Source organism: Megalobrama amblycephala, linkage group LG11 (genome assembly GCF_018812025.1).
Source record: "Megalobrama amblycephala isolate DHTTF-2021 linkage group LG11, ASM1881202v1, whole genome shotgun sequence".
Lineage (NCBI taxonomy): Eukaryota > Metazoa > Chordata > Actinopteri > Cypriniformes > Xenocyprididae > Megalobrama > Megalobrama amblycephala.
Genome location: NC_063054.1, coordinates 36,373,182 through 36,399,387, shown reverse-complemented (window position 1 = coordinate 36,399,387; position 26,206 = coordinate 36,373,182). Strand labels below are relative to the sequence as shown.

The following is a 26,206-nucleotide window of genomic DNA, read 5'->3' as shown; positions in this document are numbered from 1 at the left end:
AGCGTAAGGATTTGAGTGAGTTTGACAAGGGCCAAATTGTGATGGCTAGACGACTGGGTCAGAACATCTCCAAAACTGCAGCTCTTGTGGGGTGTTCCCGGTCTGCGGTGGTCAGTATCTATCAAAAGTGGTCAAAGGAAGGAACAGCGGTGAACCGGCGACAGAGTCATGGGCGGACAAGACTCATTGAAGGCTGGCCCGTGTGGTCCGATCCAACAGACGAGCTACTGTAGCTCAAATTGCTCAAGAAGTTAATGCTGGTTCTGATAGAAAGGTGTCAGAATACACAGTGCATCAGTTTGTTGCGTATGGAGCTGCATAGCTGCAGACCAGTCAGGGTGCCCATGCTGATCCCTGTCCACCGCCGAAAGAGCCAACAGTGGGCACGTGAGCATCAGAACTGGACCACGGAGCAATGGAAGAAGGTGGCCTGGTCTGATGAATCATGTTTTCTTTTACATCACGTGGATGGCCGGGTGTGTGTGCATCGCTTACCTGGCGAACACATGGCACCAGGATGCATTATGGGAAGAAGCCAAGCCGGCGGAGGCAGTGTGATGCTTTGGGCAATGTTCTGCTGGGAAACCTTGGGTCCTGCCATCCATGTGGATGTTACTTTGACACGTACCACCTACCGAAGCATTTTTGCACACCATGTACACCTTTTCATGGAAACAGTATTCCCTGGTGGCTGTGGCCTCTTTCAGCAGGATAATGTGTCCTGCCACAAAGCAAAAATGGTTCAGGAATGGTTTGAGGAGCACAACAACGAGTTTGAGGTGTTGACTTGGCCTCCAATTCCATCTCAATCCAATCGAGAATCTGTGGGATGTGCTGAGCAAAAAGTCAGATCCATGGAGGCTCCACCTCGCAACTTACATGACTTAAAGGATCTGCTGCTAACATCTTGGTGACATTCAGATACCACAGCACACCTTCAGGGGTCTAGTGGAGTCCATGCTCGACGGGACATGGCTGTTTTGGCAGCAAAAGGGGGACCAATATCCAATCTTATTTGACTGAGTCTGTCCATGTTCACTTTTACAGCTGCATGAATATTCTGCCCTATATCTCCTTTTGTGTTCAATGTAAGAAAGAAAATCATATGGCTTAGGAATGTAGAAGTTAGTATATGACAGAATTGTCTTTTCCTTTAATATAACAGGTAATAAAATACTGTAAAGATCAAATGAAGAGCATCTGATTAGCTCTGATTCTCTTGACTGTCTCTTTAAAATGCTGAAACAGCTCAGAATTGTAATAAACGAAAGGTGCGACACGCATATAAAAACAATCTGAACACTAGGGACCAAGTTAACAGAATAATTAACCAAACTACTGTCTCTTCAGAAAAAAGGTCACAGGGCAGCGCAAACACATTAAGTGGCTTTTGATCAAAGTGCCTTCCAGGTAACGGAGAAAAACGTGAGGTTTTATTGCTCATCCTTCCCTGTCTGTTTTTAATGACTGAATTATTCCAGGTTCAATAGTTCCAGCTCTGTGGACAGTTTGTAAAATCAAATAAAAACATGTTTGCATTAAAATACATGCATGGAAGTCAATGGGATTTTTAAAAAACATAACATGAGGCTGCTGTGCCAGAATCACTTAAAAACTCTGTTTGTGCAAAGTCATAAACCAATGAAAAACAGGTGAACCTAATTAATTATAAATGATGGATTATGATCCAGAACAATAGGGTAACCTAGGTAAATAAGGCACTGGAAATGAAAAATGTATTAATATGGAATAAAAATTCCATCCAAAATGCATAGAAGTTGCACAATTAAATCTCTCTCTCTCACACACACGCGCACACACGCGCACACACACACACACACACACACACACACACACACAGAGAGCACTGGTCTGAAAGATGAATGTCATGCAGGCGCATTAAACCTGAACTTTGATGAAAGAAACCATTGATCGTTGCGGTGTAAAAGCCTGCAGACCCACAGCTCTGAAGTAACACAGCAGCCAATCAGATTTCTCCACTTTAATTGATCAGTGGGTTTATATAAGACAAAACCCTAGAACAAAACATGTGAAAAACATCTCGCAGACAAAGTCTCATAATAATGGACATTATTTGTCTTCATTATACAAAAGAAAGTTAAACTCCAAGTTCATTTCAGAGTTGAAAGCAGCAAATAAACCGACAAATCATGTCAATAAACATAAAGAAATGATGAAAGCTGGAAGAATGTTCTGTTGGGTTTGCCTTCAGCTGCGTTCCGACACCATTCATAAAGAACATTTTGTCATTTTAAAATCATCAGTTTGTAATCGCAGCAATGGTTACTAACACAACAGCAAACACCTTAAATCTACAGTGACATTTCCATGAAACCCATTTCTCAACATGATTCAGAAACACCTAATCAATTCCTAGGGGTTAACGTCTCGTTATCAAAGAAAAGATGCTCAACCTAACTGAACATTAAACCCAAAACGATTCAGTTCATTTCACATTATAACCTTTTAAATCCAGGCTGATCTCATTAGTTTTCATAAGTATTCATATGTAAAGTAGGTGTGCAATGTTTTTTACCTTTGGACTTACATTAGTTTACATTAAAGAGACCATATTATGCCCTTTTTCAGTCTTGATTGTGTTTTTTGGCTCTGCTAGAATATACTTTCATGCTTGCATTATTTTCCTCATATTCTCCATTGTTGCAGCTCCTCTCTTCCCAGTCTGTCAGTAACGCTCTGGGGCGAGTTTCCCGAAAGCATCGTTGGTAAACCATGGTCGTAAGTCCCATTGAACTCTATTGGTAACGATGGAACTTGCGACCATAGTTCGTTTTGGGAAACGCACCCCTGTTTAGTTCCTGTCTCTATGAAGCCCTTCCTCCTGAAAAGCACACTGTGCTCTGATTGGTCGGCTGGACCAGTGTGTTGTGATTGGTCAAGCGCTTCAAGCGTGTTTGGGAAATGTCCCGCCTGTTACCATAACTGTCAGTTTCAACACACTACTAACTCAACCAGGCCCCGCCCCTTTATTTTGCATATGCCTTGGGCGGGAATTATTTAAATGAGGAATATTGTGACGTGTTTGTTCCTGGAAGAAAACTCAAGACTACAATGGAGGCGTTTCAGGGAGTTCAGAAACAGTGACACTGATATAGAGAAGAACTCCCGCTGGAGGGACTTTGCAGACCTTTTTCATGCTCAAACAGCAACATTACACACTAAAGAAAGATGAATATGTAAAAAAGCATAATAGGTCCTCTTTAATGATTTGATTTTTATCCGAAGCATTTTGCATTGCATTCGAGGTGCACATTATATCAGTTCATGCATTCCCTGGGAATCAAACCATGACATGTGTGAATGTTTGAGCTACAGTAAATACAAAAGAAGCTGTCAAAATGTTTTATGTACAACATTAGAGAATTATTTACTTATTTAAAAATTCCGTCGATGAAAGGCTGGAGGGAACAGCAGGAACCTTTGAATTCAGTATTCTGTGAACCAAAACAAATGAATTTTAAACGTGTTATTCTCTGAAGCTGTACATGCCATTACATTAATGTTGTAGTGCATGTATGTGTGCAATTGTAAAAAATGTGCTAGAGCCACACTTTACATAAAAATACTTATGAATCTCTAATGAGATCACGTTTATAAATCATAACATCTAATATTTGGCTACAAAACTAATGCTAACTTTTTTTTTGAATATATGGCTGTGCTCATTTGTAAAACTGGCAAATGATTCATGGATCAGTAACAATGAGTAATTTTGACAACAATGGGTAAATTGTCAAGTTCCAACTATTTAATAATTCCTTTTTTTTTTTTTTTTAAATTAAAATTCTGCAAAGCTTTTTCCTTTCATCTCAGGCACCGCTTTGGATGCACAATAAATAAAGCACAAATAGTTTGTGTGAACACACACACACACACACACACACACACACTTAAGACTGATAAAGAACTGAGTGATGACAGAAAAATGAGAACGCAATGTGAAGAAAATAGTTGGGTGAATTTTCACGAAAATGTCCAGATCATATTTCACCATTAAATCAAAAGAAAGAAATAAGAAATTATATTTTGCAAAAAGGTCTGTTTTAGGAATATTACAGGTTTTGCATTTTGACATTATTTGAATAATAATTAAGCACATTTTCTCTGCAATTTGAATAACATACTGTCTGTGACTGAACTGAATTTAATTAAAAAACAAAAATAAAAAAGCAGCATAAATAAAATGCAGTGTATCAAATACTACCATACTGTGAAAATAATTTAAATAATATATTTTAATTATATCATTATTATATATAAATGTAACATAATTGTAAGTATAAATAAATACTAAATAAATAAATACATTTAAAATTCATGATAAATACATTTTAAATCCAATTTGCATTACTTTAATGTCTCAGAAAGTTTTGAGTTTGTAATTCATTCTCATTTAAATCAGCTTAAATAAAAGTCAGTATAACAAATACTACCATAATGTGAAAATAAAAAAAATAAACATTTTTCATAATTGTAAGTGTGAATAAATTAAATAAACACATTATAAATAAACAAATACATTATAAATGACAAAAAAAAAAAAAAAGATGAAAAAATATAAAGTTAGGTATTATTTCCTAAAGGTTTCATTTTCATAATGCAAAATATAATTTCTTACTTTTTCTGTTGATTTTGTGGATGATATGTGACCTGAACATATTCCTGTCATCCTCTGTGAGATTCACTTCAGTTTGAGGACAGAGAAAGTGGCAAAGAAGGCAAGAGAATATTTAAAAAACATGAAAACAATTAAAAAAAAATGTTTTAATCATTTGCTTCTGCTGATGTGAGAGCCGTTTCAAAGGCTCTTGATGTCCACAGCTGTCTAAGAGATCCTTATGCGATTTATACAAACCTCAGTCAGATTAGACTAAAAGGTACATCCATCCGGCGATCCTCCGCAAGGCAAGTTTATCCGTCCTTGCGTTCATGATTCATCTCTGTTGTTCTATAAGCTCAGCAGCTTGTCTGCCTCAGGGTAAGTGGGGTACTTCACCGTCTCGATCTTCTCCTTCACTTTATAGGACGGATAGAGGCCGGTGCGTCCCAGTTTGCGGTTGACCCCTTTTGAGTATCCGTCCCAGTGGTTTCCAGCCACTCCGATGACGTCTCCGGGCTCCAGCGGGATGTCCTCAGCCGTGCGCGCCTGGTGCGGGTAGATGGCGATTTGGTTGTGCGCGTTCTGTCCACCGAAGTAGTAGATGTCATCCAAAGAGCGGAAGAAAGCAGAGGCGTCCGGGTGAAGGGTCTGCATGATCTCGTAAGCCACACGACACACCTGACAGATCCAGAAGAACAAAGTCAGAAATATAGCTGCGAGCAGCGATGGCGGGCCCAAGCCCGGTGGCACCGCCACCCCGGTGGCTTCAGGGCAACTGTGCACAGCGGGCAATAGGCACTTAAAACGGTTAAACATCAAAGGACTATGTCAAATTCACTCCACATTTACTGCACTACAAGGTGCCACTATAGAGCCCCTCCTCCCTGCCCATTTTCAAAGGATTACATGTGCCAAGTTTTAACATTATTCTGATGAATTTTGAAGCAAATCAGGTAAAAATAAGAGGGTGATCTCAATGTATGCTGAAAGTGACACATTTTCTGCTTCCAGTTGGTGGCGCTATGACTTTGAATCACAATAGTCACATCCATGTGATCAGCCTTGTACAACGAAGACTAAGCCGAAGTTTCATCAAAATCAATTAATGTATGCAGAAGTTATAACACTTTGTTTCCCTTTTCTTGCCATAAATTCGTTGCCTCGCCACGGCCAAACCGTTTGAGATATCCAAAATCCGTTTGCAATTAAACAACTTCAATGTGTTAGCAACAAGTTAAAAAAAGCTTGGTGTAAATTGGATAAACCCTGTAGGAGTAGTAGTATAAAATTCATAGCCTGTTTTTTCAAAAAATTAACATTCAAACCAAAATAGCTGACTTCCTGTTGGTCGGAGCTAATGAATGTAAATTAGAAAATTGTCCGGCTTGATGAGAACAATAAGTGTACCAAGTTTGGTGACTGTAGGAAAAACAAACCCCCCACTTTTGTCAAAAGGTGGCGCTACTGAGCCCCTCCACCACGCCCATTTCTATGGCTTTGTCCATGTCTACTGGTTGACAATATTGATGTGTGTGTCGAGTTTCATGCAATTTGAAGCATGTTAAGAGCCTCAAAAACACTCAAGAATATTATTACAGTTTGACCTGTTGCCATGGCAACAATATTTCAAATATCAAAAATCCTGTCATAGGTCTACGTCTGCTGTGTATTGACATTACACTGATGAAGTTTGAAGCAAATCAGGTAAAAATAAGAGGGTGATCTCAAAACATTTCAAAAAGTGATACACTTCCTGCTGCCAGTTGGTGGCGCTATAACTTTGACTCACAATAGTCACATACATGTGATCAGACTCCTATAACGAACACACTTGTGAAGTTTCATAAAGATCAATATATGTATGCAGACGTTATAACACATTTCCTGTTTCCTTTTTCTCGCCATAAATTCGTTGCCTCGCCACGGACAAACCGTTCGAGATATCAAAAATCCCCTGGCAATTTTTAATCATCAGTGTCTTGACTTCATGCTGACCGAGTTTGGTGGCGATCGGATTAATCGTCTAGGAGGAGTATATCAAATTCCAGAGCATGCGTTTTTCAAACAACCCTTAATAGCTGACTTCCTGTTGGCGTGACGTTTAACTTAGAGCACGAAAGTTGTTTGGCCCGATGAGGTCTATATGTGTACCGAGTTTCAGACTAATACGTGCAAGCGTGTTTAATATATGGACCAAATTTTCAGACCTTTTTCAAGGGGGCGCTGTTGAGCCCCCTGCCACGCCCGGGTACCAGCTTCTGCCGGCCCTGTTGGCCGCGGATTCCAATGTGTGTGCCAATTTTCAAGAGTTTTTGAGCATGTTAAGGCCCCCAAAAAGCCCCGGAAGACGGAAAAAAAAAAAAAAAAAAAAAAAAAAAAAAAAAAAAAAAATAATAATAAATATAGCTGCGAGCAGCGATGGCGGGCCCAAGCCCGGTGGCACCGCCACCCGGTGGCTTCAGGGCAACTGTGCACAGCGGGCAATAGGCACTTAAAACGGTTAAACATCAAAGGACTATGTCAAATTCACTCCACATTTACTGCACTACAAGGTGCCACTATAGAGCCCCTCCTCCCTGCCCATTTTCAAAGGATTACATGTGCCAAGTTTTAACATTATTCTGATGAATTTTGAAGCAAATCAGGTAAAAATAAGAGGGTGATCTCAATGTATGCTGAAAGTGACACATTTTCTGCTTCCAGTTGGTGGCGCTATGACTTTGAATCACAATAGTCACATCCATGTGATCAGCCTTGTACAACGAAGACTAAGCCGAAGTTTCATCAAAATCAATTAATGTATGCAGAAGTTATAACACTTTGTTTCCCTTTTCTTGCCATAAATTCGTTGCCTCGCCACGGCCAAACCGTTTGAGATATCCAAAATCCGTTTGCAATTAAACAACTTCAATGTGTTAGCAACAAGTTAAAAAAAGCTTGGTGTAAATTGGATAAACCCTGTAGGAGTAGTAGTATAAAATTCATAGCCTGTTTTTTCAAAAAATTAACATTCAAACCAAAATAGCTGACTTCCTGTTGGTCGGAGCTAATGAATGTAAATTAGAAAATTGTCCGGCTTGATGAGAACAATATGTGTACCAAGTTTGGTGACTGTAGGAAAAACAAACCCCCCACTTTTGTCAAAAGGTGGCGCTACTGAGCCCCTCCACCACGCCCATTTCTATGGCTTTGTCCATGTCTACTGGTTGACAATATTGATGTGTGTGTCGAGTTTCATGCAATTTGAAGCATGTTAAGAGCCTCAAAAACACTCAAGAATATTATTACAGTTTGACCTGTTGCCATGGCAACAATATTTCAAATATCAAAAATCCTGTCATAGGTCTACATCTGCTGTGTATTGACATTACACTGATGAAGTTTGAAGCAAATCAGGTAAAAATAAGAGGGTGATCTCAAAACATTTCAAAAAGTGATACACTTCCTGCTGCCAGTTGGTGGCGCTATAACTTTGACTCACAATAGTCACATACATGTGATCAGACTCCTATAACGAACACACTTGTGAAGTTTCATAAAGATCAATATATGTATGCAGACGTTATAACACATTTCCTGTTTCCTTTTTCTCGCCATAAATTCGTTGCCTCGCCACGGACAAACCGTTCGAGATATCAAAAATCCCCTGGCAATTTTTAATCATCAGTGTCTTGACTTCATGCTGACCGAGTTTGGTGGCGATCGGATTAATCGTCTAGGAGGAGTATATCAAATTCCAGAGCATGCGTTTTTCAAACAACCCTTAATAGCTGACTTCCTGTTGGCGTGACGTTTAACTTAGAGCACGAAAGTTGTTCGGCCCGATGAGGTCTATATGTGTACCGAGTTTCAGACTAATACGTGCAAGCGTGTTTAATATATGGACCAAATTTTCAGACCTTTTTCAAGGGGGCGCTGTTGAGCCCCCCTGCCACGCCCGGGTACCAGCTTCTGCCCGGCCCTGTTGGCCGCGGATTCCAATGTGTGTGCCAATTTTCAAGAGTTTTTGAGCATGTTAAGGCCCCCAAAAAGCCCCGGAAGACGGAAAAAAAAATAAATAAAAAAAAAATAAAAAAATAAATAAAAAAAAATATAGCTGCGAGCAGCGATGGCGGGCCCAAGCCCGGTGGCACCGCCACCCCGGTGGCTTCAGGGCAACTGTGCACAGCGGGCAATAGGCACTTAAAACGGTTAAACATCAAAGGACTATTTCAAATTCACTCCACATTTACTGCACTACAAGGTGCCACTATAGAGCCCCTCCTCCCTGCCCATTTTCAAAGGATTACATGTGCCAAGTTTTAACATTATTCTGATGAATTTTGAAGCAAATCAGGTAAAAATAAGAGGGTCATCTCAATGTATGCTGAAAGTGACACATTTTCTGCTTCCAGTTGGTGGCGCTATGACTTTGAATCACAATAGTCACATCCATGTGATCAGCCTTGTACAACGAAGACTAAGCCGAAGTTTCATCAAAATCAATTAATGTATGCAGAAGTTATAACACTTTGTTTCCCTTTTCTTGCCATAAATTCGTTGCCTCGCCACGGCCAAACCGTTTGAGATATCCAAAATCCGTTTGCAATTAAACAACTTCAATGTGTTAGCAACAAGTTAAAAAAAGCTTGGTGTAAATTGGATAAACCCTGTAGGAGTAGTAGTATAAAATTCATAGCCTGTTTTTTCAAAAAATTAACATTCAAACCAAAATAGCTGACTTCCTGTTGGTCGGAGCTAATGAATGTAAATTAGAAAATTGTCCGGCTTGATGAGAACAATATGTGTACCAAGTTTGGTGACTGTAGGAAAAACAAACCCCCCCACTTTTGTCAAAAGGTGGCGCTACTGAGCCCCTCCACCACGCCCATTTCTATGGCTTTGTCCATGTCTACTGGTTGACAATATTGATGTGTGTGTCGAGTTTCATGCAATTTGAAGCATGTTAAGAGCCTCAAAAACACTCAAGAATATTATTACAGTTTGACCTGTTGCCATGGCAACAATATTTCAAATATCAAAAATCCTGTCATAGGTCTACATCTGCTGTGTATTGACATTACACTGATGAAGTTTGAAGCAAATCAGGTAAAAATAAGAGGGTGATCTCAAAACATTTCAAAAAGTGATACACTTCCTGCTGCCAGTTGGTGGCGCTATAACTTTGACTCACAATAGTCACATACATGTGATCAGACTCCTATAACGAACACACTTGTGAAGTTTCATAAAGATCAATATATGTATGCAGACGTTATAACACATTTCCTGTTTCCTTTTTCTCGCCATAAATTCGTTGCCTCGCCACGGACAAACCGTTCGAGATATCAAAAATCCCCTAGCAATTTTTAATCATCAGTGTCTTGACTTCATGCTGACCGAGTTTGGTGGCGATCGGATTAATCGTCTAGGAGGAGTATATCAAATTCCAGAGCATGCGTTTTTCAAACAACCCTTAATAGCTGACTTCCTGTTGGCGTGACGTTTAACTTAGAGCACGAAAGTTGTTCGGCCCGATGAGGTCTATATGTGTACCGAGTTTCAGACTAATACGTGCAAGCGTGTTTAATATATGGACCAAATTTTCAGACCTTTTTCAAGGGGGCGCTGTTGAGCCCCCCTGCCACGCCCGGGTACCAGCTTCTGCCCGGCCCTGTTGGCCGCGGATTCCAATGTGTGTGCCAATTTTCAAGAGTTTTTGAGCATGTTAAGGCCCCCAAAAAGCCCCGGAAGACGGAAAAAAAAATAAATAAAAAAAAAATAAAAAAATAAATAAAAAAAAATATAGCTGCGAGCAGCGATGGCGGGCCCAAGCCCGGTGGCACCGCCACCCCGGTGGCTTCAGGGCAACTGTGCACAGCGGGCAATAGGCACTTAAAACGGTTAAACATCAAAGGACTATTTCAAATTCACTCCACATTTACTGCACTACAAGGTGCCACTATAGAGCCCCTCCTCCCTGCCCATTTTCAAAGGATTACATGTGCCAAGTTTTAACATTATTCTGATGAATTTTGAAGCAAATCAGGTAAAAATAAGAGGGTCATCTCAATGTATGCTGAAAGTGACACATTTTCTGCTTCCAGTTGGTGGCGCTATGACTTTGAATCACAATAGTCACATCCATGTGATCAGCCTTGTACAACGAAGACTAAGCCGAAGTTTCATCAAAATCAATTAATGTATGCAGAAGTTATAACACTTTGTTTCCCTTTTCTTGCCATAAATTCGTTGCCTCGCCACGGCCAAACCGTTTGAGATATCCAAAATCCGTTTGCAATTAAACAACTTCAATGTGTTAGCAACAAGTTAAAAAAAGTTTGGTGTAAATTGGATAAACCCTGTAGGAGCAGTAGTATAAAATTCATAGCCTGTTTTTTCAAAAAATTAACATTCAAACCAAAATAGCTGACTTCCTGTTGGTCGGAGCTAATGAATGTAAATTAGAAAATTGTCCGGCTTGATGAGAACAATATGTGTACCGAGTTTGGTGATTGTAGGAAAAACTAACCCCCCACTTTTGTCAAAAGGTGGCGCTACTGAGCCCCTCCACCACGCCCATTTCTATGGCTTTGTCCATGTCTACTGGTTGACAATATTGATGTGTGTGTCGAGTTTCATGCAATTTGAAGCATGTTAAGAGCCTCAAAAACACTCAAGAATATTATTACAGTTTGACCTGTTGCCATGGCAACAATATTTCAAATATCAAAAATCCTGTCATAGGTCTACATCTGCTGTGTATTGACATTACACTGATGAAGTTTGAAGCAAATCAGGTAAAAATAAGAGGGTGATCTCAAAACATTTCAAAAAGTGATACACTTCCTGCTGCCAGTTGGTGGCGCTATAACTTTGACTCACAATAGTCACATCCATGTGATCAGACTCCTATAACGAACACACTCGTGAAGTTTCATAAAGATCAATATATGTATGCAGACGTTATAACACATTTCCTGTTTCCTTTTTCTCGCCATAAATTCGTTGCCTCGCCACGGCCAAACCGTTCGAGATATCAAAAATCCCCTGGCAATTTTTAATCATCAGTGTCTTGACTTCATGCTGACCGAGTTTGGTGGCGATCGGATTAATCGTCTAGGAGGAGTATATCAAATTCCAGAGCATGCGTTTTTCAAACAACCCTTAATAGCTGACTTCCTGTTGGCGTGGTGTTTAACTTAGAGCACGAAAGTTGTTCGGCCCGATGAGGTCTATATGTGTACTGAGTTTCATACTAATACGTGCAAGCGTGTTTAATATATGGACCAAATTTTCAGACTTTTTTCAAGGGGGCGCTGTCGAGCCCCCCTGCCACGCCCGGGTACCAGCCTCTCCGGCGTCCTAATGGCCGCGGATTCCAATGTGTGTGCCAATTTTCAAGAGTTTTTGAGCATGTTAAGGCCCCCAAAAAGCCCCGGAAGACGGAAAAAAAATAAAAAAAAAAAAAAAAAAAAAATAATAAATATAGCTGCGAGCAGCGATGGCGGGCCCAAGCCCGGTGGCACCGCCACCCCGGTGGCTTCAGGGCAACTGTGCACAGCGGGCAATAGGCACTTAAAACGGTTAAACATCAAAGGACTATGTCAAATTCACTCCACATTTACTGCACTACAAGGTGCCACTATAGAGCCCCTCCTCCCTGCCCATTTTCAAAGGATTACATGTGCCAAGTTTTAACATTATTCTGATGAATTTTGAAGCAAATCAGGTAAAAATAAGAGGGTGATCTCAATGTATGCTGAAAGTGACACATTTTCTGCTTCCAGTTGGTGGCGCTATTACTTTGAATCACAATAGTCACATCCATGTGATCAGCCTTGTACAACGAAGACTAAGCCGAAGTTTCATCAAAATCAATTAATGTATGCAGAAGTTATAACACTTTGTTTCCCTTTTCTTGCCATAAATTCGTTGCCTCGCCACGGCCAAACCGTTTGAGATATCCAAAATCCGTTTGCAATTAAACAACTTCAATGTGTTAGCAACAAGTTAAAAAAAGTTTGGTGTAAATTGGATAAACCCTGTAGGAGCAGTAGTATAAAATTCATAGCCTGTTTTTTCAAAAAATTAACATTCAAACCAAAATAGCTGACTTCCTGTTGGTCGGAGCTAATGAATGTAAATTAGAAAATTGTCCGGCTTGATGAGAACAATATGTGTACCGAGTTTGGTGATTGTAGGAAAAACTAACCCCCCCACTTTTGTCAAAAGGTGGCGCTACTGAGCCCCTCCACCACGCCCATTTCTATGGCTTTGTCCATGTCTACTGGTTGACAATATTGATGTGTGTGTCGAGTTTCATGCAATTTGAAGCATGTTAAGAGCCTCAAAAACACTCAAGAATATTATTACAGTTTGACCTGTTGCCATGGCAACAATATTTCAAATATCAAAAATCCTGTCATAGGTCTACATCTGCTGTGTATTGACATTACACTGATGAAGTTTGAAGCAAATCAGGTAAAAATAAGAGGGTGATCTCAAAACATTTCAAAAAGTGATACACTTCCTGCTGCCAGTTGGTGGCGCTATAACTTTGACTCACAATAGTCACATCCATGTGATCAGACTCCTATAACGAACACACTCGTGAAGTTTCATAAAGATCAATATATGTATGCAGACGTTATAACACATTTCCTGTTTCCTTTTTCTCGCCATAAATTCGTTGCCTCGCCACGGCCAAACCGTTCGAGATATCAAAAATCCCCTGGCAATTTTTAATCATCAGTGTCTTGACTTCATGCTGACCGAGTTTGGTGGCGATCGGATTAATCGTCTAGGAGGAGTATATCAAATTCCAGAGCATGCGTTTTTCAAACAACCCTTAATAGCTGACTTCCTGTTGGCGTGGTGTTTAACTTAGAGCACGAAAGTTGTTCGGCCCGATGAGGTCTATATGTGTACTGAGTTTCATACTAATACGTGCAAGCGTGTTTAATATATGGACCAAATTTTCAGACTTTTTTCAAGGGGGCGCTGTCGAGCCCCCCTGCCACGCCCGGGTACCAGCCTCTCCGGCGTCCTAATGGCCGCGGATTCCAATGTGTGTGCCAATTTTCAAGAGTTTTTGAGCATGTTAAGGCCCCCAAAAAGCCCCGGAAGACGGAAAAAAAATAAAAAAAAAAAAAAAAAAAAAAATAATAATAATCCTTAGAAGAACAAGAGGGCCCTGCGCGAATTTTCGCTTGGGCCCTAATAATCCTTAGAAGAACAAGAGGGCCCTGCGCGAATTTTCGCTTGGGCCCTAATAATAATCCTTAGAAAAACAAGAGGGCCCTGCGCGAATTTTCGCTTGGGCCCTAATAATAATAATCCTTAGAAAAACAAGAGGGCCCTGCGCGAATTTTCGCTTGGGCCCTAAAAATGGTGGGAGGGAAAAACAAGAATGGTGAAATGGTGTTTATTAACCTTTGTTAATGTTAGTTAAAAAAATACAGCAGCTCATGTCAGCTCAGCTCCATTAAATATTACTAACAGATAAAACTTTTGACGTTAATAATGAAATTCTGAAATTATGAAACAGCTGTTTGTTGTAGTCCTTAAACAGCGATTTCTTTAAAAGAAAATATCTCTCTTTGCATTGAACTTTGAGCGTCATAACTTTGCAGATGTTGTTTATGCTCAAACAGCAACATTACACACTAACTAAAGTTAAAAACATTGAAATCATTATCAACCACCCCTTTAATGGTACAAAGACATCTTATATGTCACGACCGCTTTATTTTTAAGAAATGAAAAGTGAACTAGTGGTTTAAGGATTTTTGTAAGAGTTTTTGTACAACTTGGTCTATGTACCTGTGAGGAGAAGGTGCAAACCAGGAAGTCAGTCTGCGACAGGAAGTGGATGTCCAGGATGACGCCTCTAAGGGAATTCTCAGTGTATCGGTTGTGTAAACTCGCTGACCAAGAGATGGAGTTATCACTGATGAACTCATAGTCGGCGTACCTGAAAAATACATTTCATTATTAGATTTAAAGGGTATTGAAACACTAAACTATATTTTCTAAGATTTTAACAACTTGTGTTGCACATCATTGAAGACAATGTTAACATCTGTCATTTTAAATGTAGGAGAGAAATGGTACTTTTAGAGATTTTTCCAGGTTTAAAATGAACATTTTAAAAATGGAAGATGAAAATAGCACAAAACACATTCAGAATATTGATAACTCATCAAATATATACTGTTTTAAAATTGTATAATTATATATAAAATGTAACAATTGTAATTATAAATTTTCATTTTTATATGGTTACAAAATAAATTCCAAACAAATACATTATAAAAAAATAAACTATACATAAACTTTAATTCTCAAACTGGAAGACGAAATACATTTAGAATATCAATGACTCATCAAATATATGTTTTTCATTATAAAATGAAAATTTATAATTACAACTGTTACATTATATTTATATACTGCACCGATATATCAGCCAATAATCAGTATCGGCTGATAAAAGCTATTATTTTCACTATCTATATGTAACTAACCCTCAGTTATTTTAATTAGTTTTGCAGATTAATACATAATTCTGATATTTATAGTAATTCTATATTTTAATTAATAATAGTTTGGTTTATTTTATTTTGGAATGTTATTTTCCCCGCTTTAAGTTATTATGCCTAGAGACCTTTACTTTGAAAGGCGGCTTGGCGGAAATGAAAAAACTGACCGCTTGAGTGAACAGGCGCATACACGGAAGATCGCAGACAGACGGAGACATGGAACCATGCGGTTACGGATTCACGGAGCGTGATAATAGTATTAAGGATACTTTAAAGTAAATTAGGCATCTAGTCTCTATTTGTTGTTTTATTTTTGTAGTATCTTTCTTTATTGTTTAGCACCTGGTTGGAAAGGAGAACAAGGTATCCATGTATATTTATACTTACATAGATATAGTGTACTTTGTCTTTTTTATTGTTTTATATGTATTTGCTTGATTTATGAGTAATTTTATGTTGTTTAGGATAAATGTTAGTATTAATTTCGTAATTTTTTTGCTATATGGTCAATTGTTTTGTTTCATTTACATGAATGTGAATTATTTACAAATTACAATATTGTTTATTCATCTGTTCTAGCTCTTACGGTGTTGTGACGGTGTTGTGACGGTGTTGTGGAATTAATAAGAACAATAAACAAAGAGAAGAAATAGTACAACATCAGTGGAGGAGCTAAATCCTTTATTATTTCAACCGGGCTGTTACAGTAAGAGCTTGATTCCATTTGCTGATGTAAAGGATGACAGACCAAGAATCCAAGTTGTGCACTCCTGTGAGAGAAACTGAAGTATTAAAAACTGCACAAAACAAAGATACAGATGATGAGATAGAAGATGAATCTGAAGTTGTAAAGACAGATGAAGTACGTCGTTCTGTCCGTGAACGAATTCCAACAGAAAGGATGCTCTCATATCAAAAGGAGGAGTCACAAAAGGCAGAGAGAAAGCTTATGCAGGCATATGAAAAATGGAAAGCTGAGGCGCGAAAGGCAAGAGGGCAGCTGAAAACAGACATTTCAGACACTCAACTAGCAACACTTATAGACACATTGGAAAGGGAAAGAGACGGTGTGATGAATGCATACATGAAAGTTCGAAGTTATGTTACTCCATCTACTGATACAAGAAGGCGAATTGATGCATGCGATGCTGTGACAAAAGACATCGTTAAGATTGCTTATGAGAGGATTTCAGGTGTTGATGGGGACTTCGACGGTGAAAGAGTAAGAGAGCGTCTTCGTGAATTGCTTGATAGAGATTATGCTCGCTCTGTCTACGGTTCTACGGTCTCACGTGTCAGCTCCAAGCCAAGTACGCCCATAAGTCAACCTTCACTGAACTCCATCCTGATGGCCAAACGAATAGAGGCAGCAGCAGAGCTTGCAGCTAAGGAAGCAGAATATGCAACGATACTGGAGGAAAAGGAACAAAGGGAAAGAATACAACTTCTAGAAGAAAGGCAAAGGAGAGAACTTGATGCTCAAAAGAGTGAGTTTGAAAGACTACAAGCAGTAAAGGAGGTAAGAGCAGCAAGAGCAAGACTAGAAGTGTATGACAAGGAAGAAACCATTCACTCTGCTAACCATAACGATGGGCTGCAGCGACCTGTAAGCATTCCCACACAAGAACCTGTGCATTCATCCTCGAATAAGCCAACACTCAATGAAAAAGCATCATCACTACCTCCCAATGCTGATGTGTCTTACCTCGTGCAGGCTGTCCAAGACAGTATAACTCTGAACAGGCTTCCTATGCCAGAGCCTACAGTCTTCAGTGGTGACCCCATTCACTTTATTGAGTGGAAAGCTTCATTCCAATCACTCATTGACAAAAGACATATCTCCTCAGCAGATAAGTTATACTACTTGAAGAAGTATGTCACTGGTTCTGCTCGGAAAACTCTAGAAGGCATCTTTTACAGAAACGATGAAGAAGCTTACACCGATGCATGGAAAAGACTTCAAGATCGCTATGGACAGCCATTCATTATACAAAGAACATTCAGAGAGAAGCTCGCAAACTGGCCCAGAATCCAGCCCAAGGACGCTGAAGGACTCCGAAATTTCTCAGATTTCCTGAATGCATGTAAAGACGCTATACCTCATGTTAAGGGACTGGAAATACTGAATGACTGCGAGGAAAATAGGAAACTTGTAAACAAACTTCCTGACTGGGCGGCTGCCCGTTGGAATCGTCAAGCTACGCAAATGCTGAGTGAGACTCAAGATTTCCCAACTTTCTGCGATTTTGCTAACTTCATGTCAGTTGAGGCCGAGGTAGCCTGCAATCCAGTCACTTCCTTCTATGCTCTTCATGCTTCTGAAGCTAATAAGGAGAAACATAACCTCAAGGTTGGTAAGAACAAAGCCAATGTCTTCCACACAAAGTTAGTCACACAGCATGATAATCCGAAGCCCACTAGTAAAGTCTCTAAACCATGTCTGTTCTGTCAAAGCAGTGAACATCAAATTCATAATTGTTCTAAGTTCTTTGCAAAGTCTCTTGAAGAACGGAGAAAGTTTATAAAGGATACTAAGCTGTGCTACGGATGTTTAAAGCTCGGTCACAGTGCCAGAGACTGTCGTTCCAGACATAGCTGTGATACCTGCAAGGGAAGACATCCTACCTGCTTACATGATGACAGCTTCATTAGAAAGGTGAAGTCCTCCTCTGTTCAAAGCCCAGAGAATGCTCATGAGAGGGTCGTGACAGCATCTTTAAGTGTAGAATCTGGATGCACATCTGTTAACACCTCAATGATCGTGCCAGTGTGGTTGTCCTCACAAAATGACCCAGTTTCTGAGAAACTTGTCTATGCTCTGTTAGACACACAAAGTGACACTGTCTTCATTGAATATGCAGTAAGTCAAGGTCTAAAGGTTGATTCATGCCCAGTGACACTTAAGCTCACTACTATGATTGGGAAGGATTCATTGATATCTAGTGAACGAGTTTCTGGTCTTAGAGTCAGAGGCTTCAATTCCCCAATAGTTCTAGAGCTACCCCCTGCATACACTAAGGAATGTATCCCTGTGGACCGCGCACACATCCCTACAAGTGAGACTGCCAGGTGTTGGAAACATCTTGCTCCTTTAACAGACATAATTCCCCCACTTCAAGATTGTGAGGTTGGTCTATTAATAGGATATAATTGTTCTAGAGCTTTAGCGCCCAGAGAAGTGATTCTTGGAGCAGACAACGAGCCATATGCTGTTCGCACAGATCTCGGATGGAGCATTGTGGGCCCTTCCTCGACACATCATGAGACACAAAGTGTAAGCATATGTCACAGAGTATCAATTAAGGAAATTCCTTCTGTAACGCCAGCTGATGTGATCAAAGTGCTGGAGTCAGATTTCAAGAGTACTGAAGAAAACACAAGAGTGGTGTCTCAAGAGGACATTATGTTCTTGAATAAACTGGAAGAAAAAATCAGAATGAACAAGGACAGCCACTTGGAAATGCCCCTTCCATTCAAGAAAAGACCCTGTCTTCCAGATAATGAGCCTCTTGCTGTCATAAGACTTCAACATCTAAAGAGTAAATTAATGAAGGACCAGGAGTACAGAGAGCATTACGTGAAGTTCATGGAAGAAGTAATAGGGAACGGTGAAGCTGAAAGAGTCATTGATGAAGGAAGGAAGGGAGAAAAATGGTACATCCCTCATCATGGAGTATATCACTCAAAGAAGCCAGGTAAACTGCGAGTGGTTTTCGACTGCTCTGCCAGATACAAGGGAACCAGCTTGAACGATCATCTTCTTACAGGCCCTGACCTGATGAACAGCCTGACTGGCATTCTTTTGCGGTTTAGACAGTATCCAGTGGCCTTAATGTGTGATATTGAGAGGATGTTCCACCAGTTCCATGTTGACAAAGCAGATCGAGATTATTTACGATTTCTTTGGTGGAGAAATGGAGATTTCGACTCACAGCCTCAAACATTCCGTATGAGAGTACATCTGTTTGGTGCCTCGTCGTCCCCTGGGTGCGCAAACTACGGACTAAAACATCTTGCGAGAGAAGGTGAACATCTGTACCCCCTTGGTTCGCAATTCATTATGCGAGATTTCTACATGGATGATGGAGTCTCCAGCACTGAAAGTGCAGAGAAGGCCATCCAGTTGGCTCAAGAAGCTCGCCAGCTTTGTGCACTAGGAGGTTTAAGGTTGCATAAGTTTGTGTCTAACGATAGGGCAGTTTTGGAGAGCATGCCACCCTCTGAGTGTGCTGTAGATGTTACAGCTGTCAATCTTTCCCTCACTGACCAGCCTTTGGAAAGAGCCTTGGGCATTTACTGGCATCTGGAACAGGATAACTTCAGATTTCGTGTCAATCTAAAGGACCAGCCAGCAACCCGTAGAGGCATACTGTCTACAGTGGCCTCGTTATTCGACCCCTTGGGGTTTCTTGCGCCATTCTTGCTCAAAGGAAAGGCTGTTCTTCAAGAAATGTGCAGAAATGGCATGGGCTGGGATGATCCTTTACCTGATGGTTTGCAGCCAAGGTGGGAGCAGTGGAAGGCTGATCTTGTTAACTTAGATAAGATCGAGGTGCCTCGTTGTATTGTGCCTGCTGGGTTTGGGAGAATCACAACAAGAGAGATTCATCACTTCTCGGATGCTAGCACGAGAGGATATGGCCAGTGCTCATACCTTAGGCTTGAGAACGAACAAGGTGACATCCATTGTTCTTTGCTCATGGCAAAATCTAGAGTAGCCCCACTTAAGGTCACAACAATCCCTCGGTTAGAGTTGACTGCTGCGGTTGTGTCAGTTGCTGTGAATGATATGCTTAAGGAAGAAATGAACCTTGCAGATGCAGAGGCATATTTCTGGACTGACTCTCAAGTGGTGTTAGGCTACATAAACAACGAAGCTCGCCGCTTCCATACGTTCGTTGCAAATCGAGTTCAGAGAATTCATCGCAGTACAACTCCTGAACAGTGGCGATACATTTCCTCTGATGAAAATCCAGCCGACTATGCATCACGAGGTATGAGTGTTAATGATCTGGTTACTTCCAGCTGGTTCAGAGGACCGAATGTCTTGTGGGAAAGGCAAATACCTCCGCCTGTGGATGTGAACACACAACTTCCTATTGGAGATCCAGAGGTCAAGAAGGCTCAGTCACTGAACACCCAAACAGTACAGTATTCCTGCTTATCCAACCGTCTCATAAAGTTGTCCTCATGGTCCAAAGTCATTCAGGCAGTAGCACGTCTAATTCGTAGAGTCAGGAAGGACAAATCAAGTGACCACAGTACCGTGGCAGAACGTGAGAATGCAAAGTGCATTATCATTAAGGATTTACAGAATCAGATGTATGCAGAAGAAATAGCCTTACTCCGTAAGGGCAAGCAACTCCCACACAGCAACAGGCTATACAATCTAGACGCCTTTGTCGACCATGACGGATTGCTCAAGGTGGGAGGAAGACTTTGCAATGCTTCTCTCTCTAACTCAGTTAAACATCCAGTGATAATTCCAAAGGAACACCATCTTACAAAACTTCTGATCGCTGATTGTCATGAAAAAACTGAGCATCAAGGAAAGGGCTTGACTATAAATGAGATCAGATCAAGAGGATTTTGGATAACAGGAGTAAATAGGACTGTAGCCTCCTTTGTACGACAGTGTGTGAGATGTCGCAAGTTGCGCAGGCCCACAGAAGAGCAAAAAATGGCTAACCTGCCCTCCGAGCGTATAGATCCATCTCCTCCATTCACGTACTGCGGAATGGATGTTTTTGGCCCTTTTAATACCAGACAAGGTCGTAAATCATTCAAGAGGTATGGACTTCTCTTTACCTGTTTCTGTTGCAGAGCCATCCATATTGAGATGCTGGATGACATGTCCACGGATACGTTTATCAATGGCCTGCGTTGTTTCATCGCTATCAGAGGATCAGTCCGTCAAATAAGGTGCGACCAAGGCAGTAATTTCATTGGCGCCAAAAATGAGTTTGCTAAGGCCATGAAAGAGATTGACACCAACCGTCTGGTAACATTCTTAGCAGAAAAACAATGTGACTTTGTCTTTAACGCACCCCACTCAAGTCACACAGGAGGAGTTTGGGAGAGACAGATTAGAACTGTGAGAAATGTTCTACATTCCATTCTGTCCCTATCTTCTGGAAGGCTTGATGATTCTTCCCTTCGGACCTTCTTCTACGAAGCAATGGCAATTGTAAATAGCCGACCGCTCACAGTAGACAATCTGAATGATCCTAAAAGTCCTGAACCCCTTACCCCAAATCACCTTCTCACACTGAAAACTACCCAAGCCTTACCACCTCCTGGCAAGTTTGTCAGAGAAGATATATATGCTCGCAAGAGATGGCGACATGTCCAATACTTAGCTGAGCAATTTTGGGGCCGTTGGCAGAAGGAATATGTGTCTAACATTGCAACAAGACAATGCTGGCTTACACCAAGAAGGAACATGCAAGTTGGGGATATAGTTCTGGAGAAGGCAGACGATCTGCCCAGGAATGAGTGGCGTTTGGCAGAAGTTATTGAGACTGTCGTTGACAAGGATGGTTTGGTGAGAAGAGTGAAGATACGTTTTGGTGACAGAAAACTGGGGAAGGATGGTAAACGTCTGCACAAGCCATCAATAGTTGAGCGGCCAGTGCAGAAGCTGGTCCTGTTGCTGGAAGCAGCTTAAACTCCTTGACATATCCTTTGAGTAAAACAGTTCATAATAGAATATGCTTGGTTCTTTGTTTTCCTTAAATCTAGGCTAAGTAACAATGGCTAATTCATTAAAAAAAAGGAGAGAAATCATTCATGATTAAAGTTTAACAATTTAGTCCCTCATGATTTGGTGGGAGTGTAACTAACCCTCAGTTATTTTAATTAGTTTTGCAGATTAATACATAATTCTGATATTTATAGTAATTCTATATTTTAATTAATAATAGTTTGGTTTATTTTATTTTGGAATGTTATTTTCCCCGCTTTAAGTTATTATGCCTAGAGACCTTTACTTTGAAAGGCGGCTTGGCGGAAATGAAAAAACTGACCGCTTGAGTGAACAGGCGCATACACGGAAGATCGCAGACAGACGGAGACACGGAACCATGCGGTTACGGATTCACGGAGCGTGATAATAGTATTAAGGATACTTTAAAGTAAATTAGGCATCTAGTCTCTATTTGTTGTTTTATTTTTGTAGTATCTTTCTTTATTGTTTAGCACCTGGTTGGAAAGGAGAACAAGGTATCCATGTATATTTATACTTACATAGATATAGTGTACTTTGTCTTTTTTATTGTTTTATATGTATTTGCTTGATTTATGAGTAATTTTATGTTGTTTAGGATAAATGTTAGTATTAATTTCGTAATTTTTTTGCTATATGGTCAATTGTTTTGTTTCATTTACATGAATGTGAATTATTTACAAATTACAATATTGTTTATTCATCTGTTCTAGCTCTTACGGTGTTGTGACGGTGTTGTGACGGTGTTGTGGAATTAATAAGAACAATAAACAAAGAGAAGAAATAGTACAACATCAGTGGAGGAGCTAAATCCTTTATTATTTCAACCGGGCTGTTACACTATATATGTTGAATAAATTTGTCATGAAGACAAGTGCTTATGTGCAACTGAGTCATATACAAACATTTCATTTTTTTTTTTATTTGAATGTAATTATTATATCTGAAAATAAATAGCAGTTGAATATAATAGCTCTGTAGTTAATTTTAACCTCGAATATTACAGTGTACCAAATGAGAGGGTTCCCTGAGAGATTTTTTTTTCCTTAAAGGTGCCCTAGAACCAGTTTTCACAAGATGTAATATTAGTCTAAGGTGAATGTGTCTGTGAAGTTTCAGCTCAAAATACCCCATAGATTTTTTTTAATTAATTTTTTTAACTGCCTATTTTGGGGCATCATTAATTATGCACCGATTCAGGCTGCGGCCCCTTTAAATCACGCGCTCCCCGCCCCCCGAGCTCTCGACTATTTACAAAGTTCACACAGCTAATATAAACCTCAAATGGATCTTTACAAGATGTTCATCATGCATACTGCATGCATGCGTCGGATTATGTGAGTAAAGTATTTATTCGGATGTTTACATTTGATTCTGAATGAGTTTGATAGTGCTCCGTGGCTAAAGCTAACATTACACACTGTTGGAGAGATTTATAAAGAATGAAGTTGTGTTTATGAATTATACAGACTGCAAGTGTTTAAAAATGAAAATAGCGACGGCTCTTGTCTCCGTGAATACAGTAATAAACGATGGTAACTTTAACCACATTTAACAGTACGTTAGCAACATGCTAACGAAACATTTAGAAAGACAATTTACAAATATCACTAAAAATATCATGGATCATGTCAGTTATTATTGCTCCATCTGCCATTTTTCACTATTGTTCTTGCTTGCTTACCTAGTCTGATGATTCAGCTGTGCACAGATCCAGACGTTAATACTGGCTGCCCTTGTGTAATGCCTTGAACATGGGCTGGCATATGCAAATATTGGGGGCGTACATATTAATGATCCCGACTGTTACGTAACAGTCGGTGTTATGTTGAGATTCGCCTGTTCTTCAGAGGTCTTTTAAACAAATGAGATTTACATAAGAAGGAGGAAACAATGGAGTTTGAGACTCACTGTATGTCATTTCCATGTACCGAACTCTTGTTATTCAACTATGCCAAGATAAATTCAATTTTTGATTCTAGGGCACCTTTAAGAAAAATCTAAATATTGGTATCGGTATTTGCATCGGCAGATATTATTCAAGATAATCGGCTATTGGTATCAGTACATCTCTAATTTTAAATAAATAAATTATAAACTATAAATGCATTTAAATTTAAAGCAATTTATAAAGTGAAATATAAGCTCTCACAGGAAATGTATGTATTTGTGTAATATAATGTGAGCTTATAAAACCATGTATAATATATTTCTTCATTTTGCTGTGTGCAATGATGAACTGCAGCGTGCATTTGTAAAACACTTTGATGCTTTTAAATAAGACTCACTGGATCAGAAGCTGTTTTTGTCTCCCCTCTTTCTCTGCACTTTTGTAACATTTGTCAAAACTGTTGTGAGAACTGAAATAGAGGGTTTTGTGACCCTTTAAGGACTCATAACTCACTTGGTTTTTGCTTCCTGTAACAGCGAGGGGTCGTCGGTGGCTAAATACACTCGTTTTTTATCCACATGGCCCCGTTGAGCCATGTACTGGAACTGTTCCTCCACATGGACCATGTACTCCTCTATGGGGTGAAACGCGGCCTCCGTCCCAACTTTATCTGTTCGTCTGACATGAACACTGTAAGACAGAGACACGCTTGAGTTTATACCATTCAGACCGGATTTATCTGCTTATGTCTATAGAAGTAATCGAGATTGAGTTCACAAGAACAAGATGAGATGAGATTTTTACACAGTATTTTTAAGAAATCCTAAATGATGAAACACATGACTGGAAAAATAATCTGCAGGTGCATCTGAAATGTTTTAACTAATCATCTTGTAATGAATGTCATTTCAGTTCTACTTTCTGAGTATGAATTATCATATGCAAAGACAACAATATTCAAACACTAAAAGGTTTTGCCACAAACTCAAAACCTTTGACAAACCTTTGAAAAATCTCTTCAGACCTTACTGTACATGATTTATGAGCTTCTACATCTTTTGACCTCCTAACTGAACTCCTTTCCACAAATTGATCATAGAAAAAAAAAACTGTATAAATCAAAATAAATAACAGTTTTCTCTTAGTCTCATTAAGTGCAAACAATAAGTGCAACCATAATCAAAGTTCTCTCAATATTCAAGTGCAAATAGAGACCAAATTTTCAAGCATGATACAGAGCTAAGAGATGCTTACAACTACACAGCCCAGCCTGAGATAACCGTCATATTGTGAGATATTTGCATGCATCAGGGAGCTGCTTTCAACATGCGTGGTATTGAAATCGCGTTTGAATGCGCATTCGCGTTTTACTTTCGCTTTCGATTTCACAGTTGTGCGTACTCTGTGAATATGGAGTGGCAATGCTGAGCGAAAATTCTACAAGACAAGACATTTTTCAGATGCTAAGGCTCTGTTGTGCAATGAATCCTCCGCCAGGGTCTAGTCAGTCATCTCGTCATTTCTCGTCACATGATCAGTGAACTCTGATTCCTGCTGCACTATGTACGACTCTGCAGCTTGTGTTGGATGAGATGAATGGAATTGAAGTGACAGTTATCCAACTGAATTAAATGATTTTTATTGTTATAAAAAGCAAACCAACAACAGTGGAGACTTAATGTAAATGTAGCGGTGACATATCCTTCTATCCTAATTTCTCCCTCACGCTCCTTCATGGCAATAAGCTATCACTTGAGTGCTTTTCACCTCAACATGAAATCTCGTCACATTTTTATCTCACAAAATCACGTTACACCACTAATAAAATGTATACCATGAATGCAATTTAAAGGGTTAGTTCACCCAAAAATGAAAATTCTGTCATTTATTACTTACCGTCATGCCGTTCTACACCCGTAAGACCTTCATTAATCTTAAGAACAAAAATTAAGATATTTTAGTTGAAATCCGATGACTCCATGAGGCCTCCATAGGAAGCAATGACACTTCCTCTCTCAAGATCCATAAAGGTACTAAAAACATATTTAAATCGGTTCATGTGAGTACAGTGGTTCAATATTAATATTATAAAGCGACGAGAATATTTTTGGAGCGCCAGAAAAACAAAATAACGACTTATTTAGTGATGGCCGATTTCAAAACACTGCTTCATGAAGCATTGGAGCATAAATGAATCAGTGTGTCGAATCATGATTCAGATCGCGTGTCAAACTGCCAACGGCTGAAGTCACGTGACTTTGGTGCTCCAAACAGCTGATTCGACACACTGATTCATTTATGCTCCGAATCTTCCTGAAGCAGTGTTTTGAAATCAGCCATCACTAAATTAGTCGTTATTTAGATGTTTTTGGCGCTCCAAAAATATTCTCGTCGCTTTATAATATTAACATTGAACCACTGTACTC

General features: G+C 39.7%; 2 protein-coding genes across 4 annotated transcripts in view; one reads left to right on the top strand and one right to left on the bottom strand.

The window, feature by feature from the left end:
- Positions 1–3,775: 3,775 nt before the first annotated feature.
- fut8b (fucosyltransferase 8b (alpha (1,6) fucosyltransferase)) overlaps positions 3,776–26,206 on the bottom strand; it is a 125,295-nt gene continuing 102,864 nt past the window's right edge. Inside the window, exons 9-12 of one of the 2 annotated variants that reach the window (XR_007187168.1) lie at positions 24,294–24,470; positions 14,447–14,597; positions 4,898–5,320; positions 3,776–4,726 (exon numbers count right to left, since the gene is read on the bottom strand). Coding sequence is in view for 1 of the 2 variants with exons in the window: in XM_048207776.1 (XP_048063733.1) it covers positions 4,991–5,320; positions 14,447–14,597; positions 24,294–24,470 (658 nt within the window). In the remaining variant the exon portion in view is untranslated. Of the gene's footprint in view, positions 5,321–14,446; positions 14,598–24,293; positions 24,471–26,206 lie in introns of both variants that reach the window. The other variant, XM_048207776.1, reaches the window with a different exon arrangement.
- On the top strand, positions 15,102–22,731 carry LOC125278528. 2 transcript variants are annotated; one of them, XR_007187166.1, is made up of 2 exons: positions 15,102–22,386; positions 22,603–22,731. XR_007187166.1 is itself a non-coding variant. In XM_048207775.1 (2 exons), exon 2 carries the CDS (start codon positions 15,905–15,907, stop codon positions 21,830–21,832), a length of 5,928 nt encoding a protein of 1,975 aa, XP_048063732.1. In that variant the 5' UTR covers positions 15,102–15,528; positions 15,745–15,904; the 3' UTR covers positions 21,833–22,718. The 2 variants fall into 2 exon arrangements, 1 of the variants encoding a protein (XP_048063732.1); XM_048207775.1 differs by having other exon boundaries at positions 15,102–15,528; positions 15,745–22,718.

Coding starts and splice junctions, on each gene's coding strand:
- LOC125278528 (XM_048207775.1), top strand. CDS start 15,905: ATGACAGACCAAGAATCCAAGTTGTGCACTCCTGTGAGAGAAACTGAA.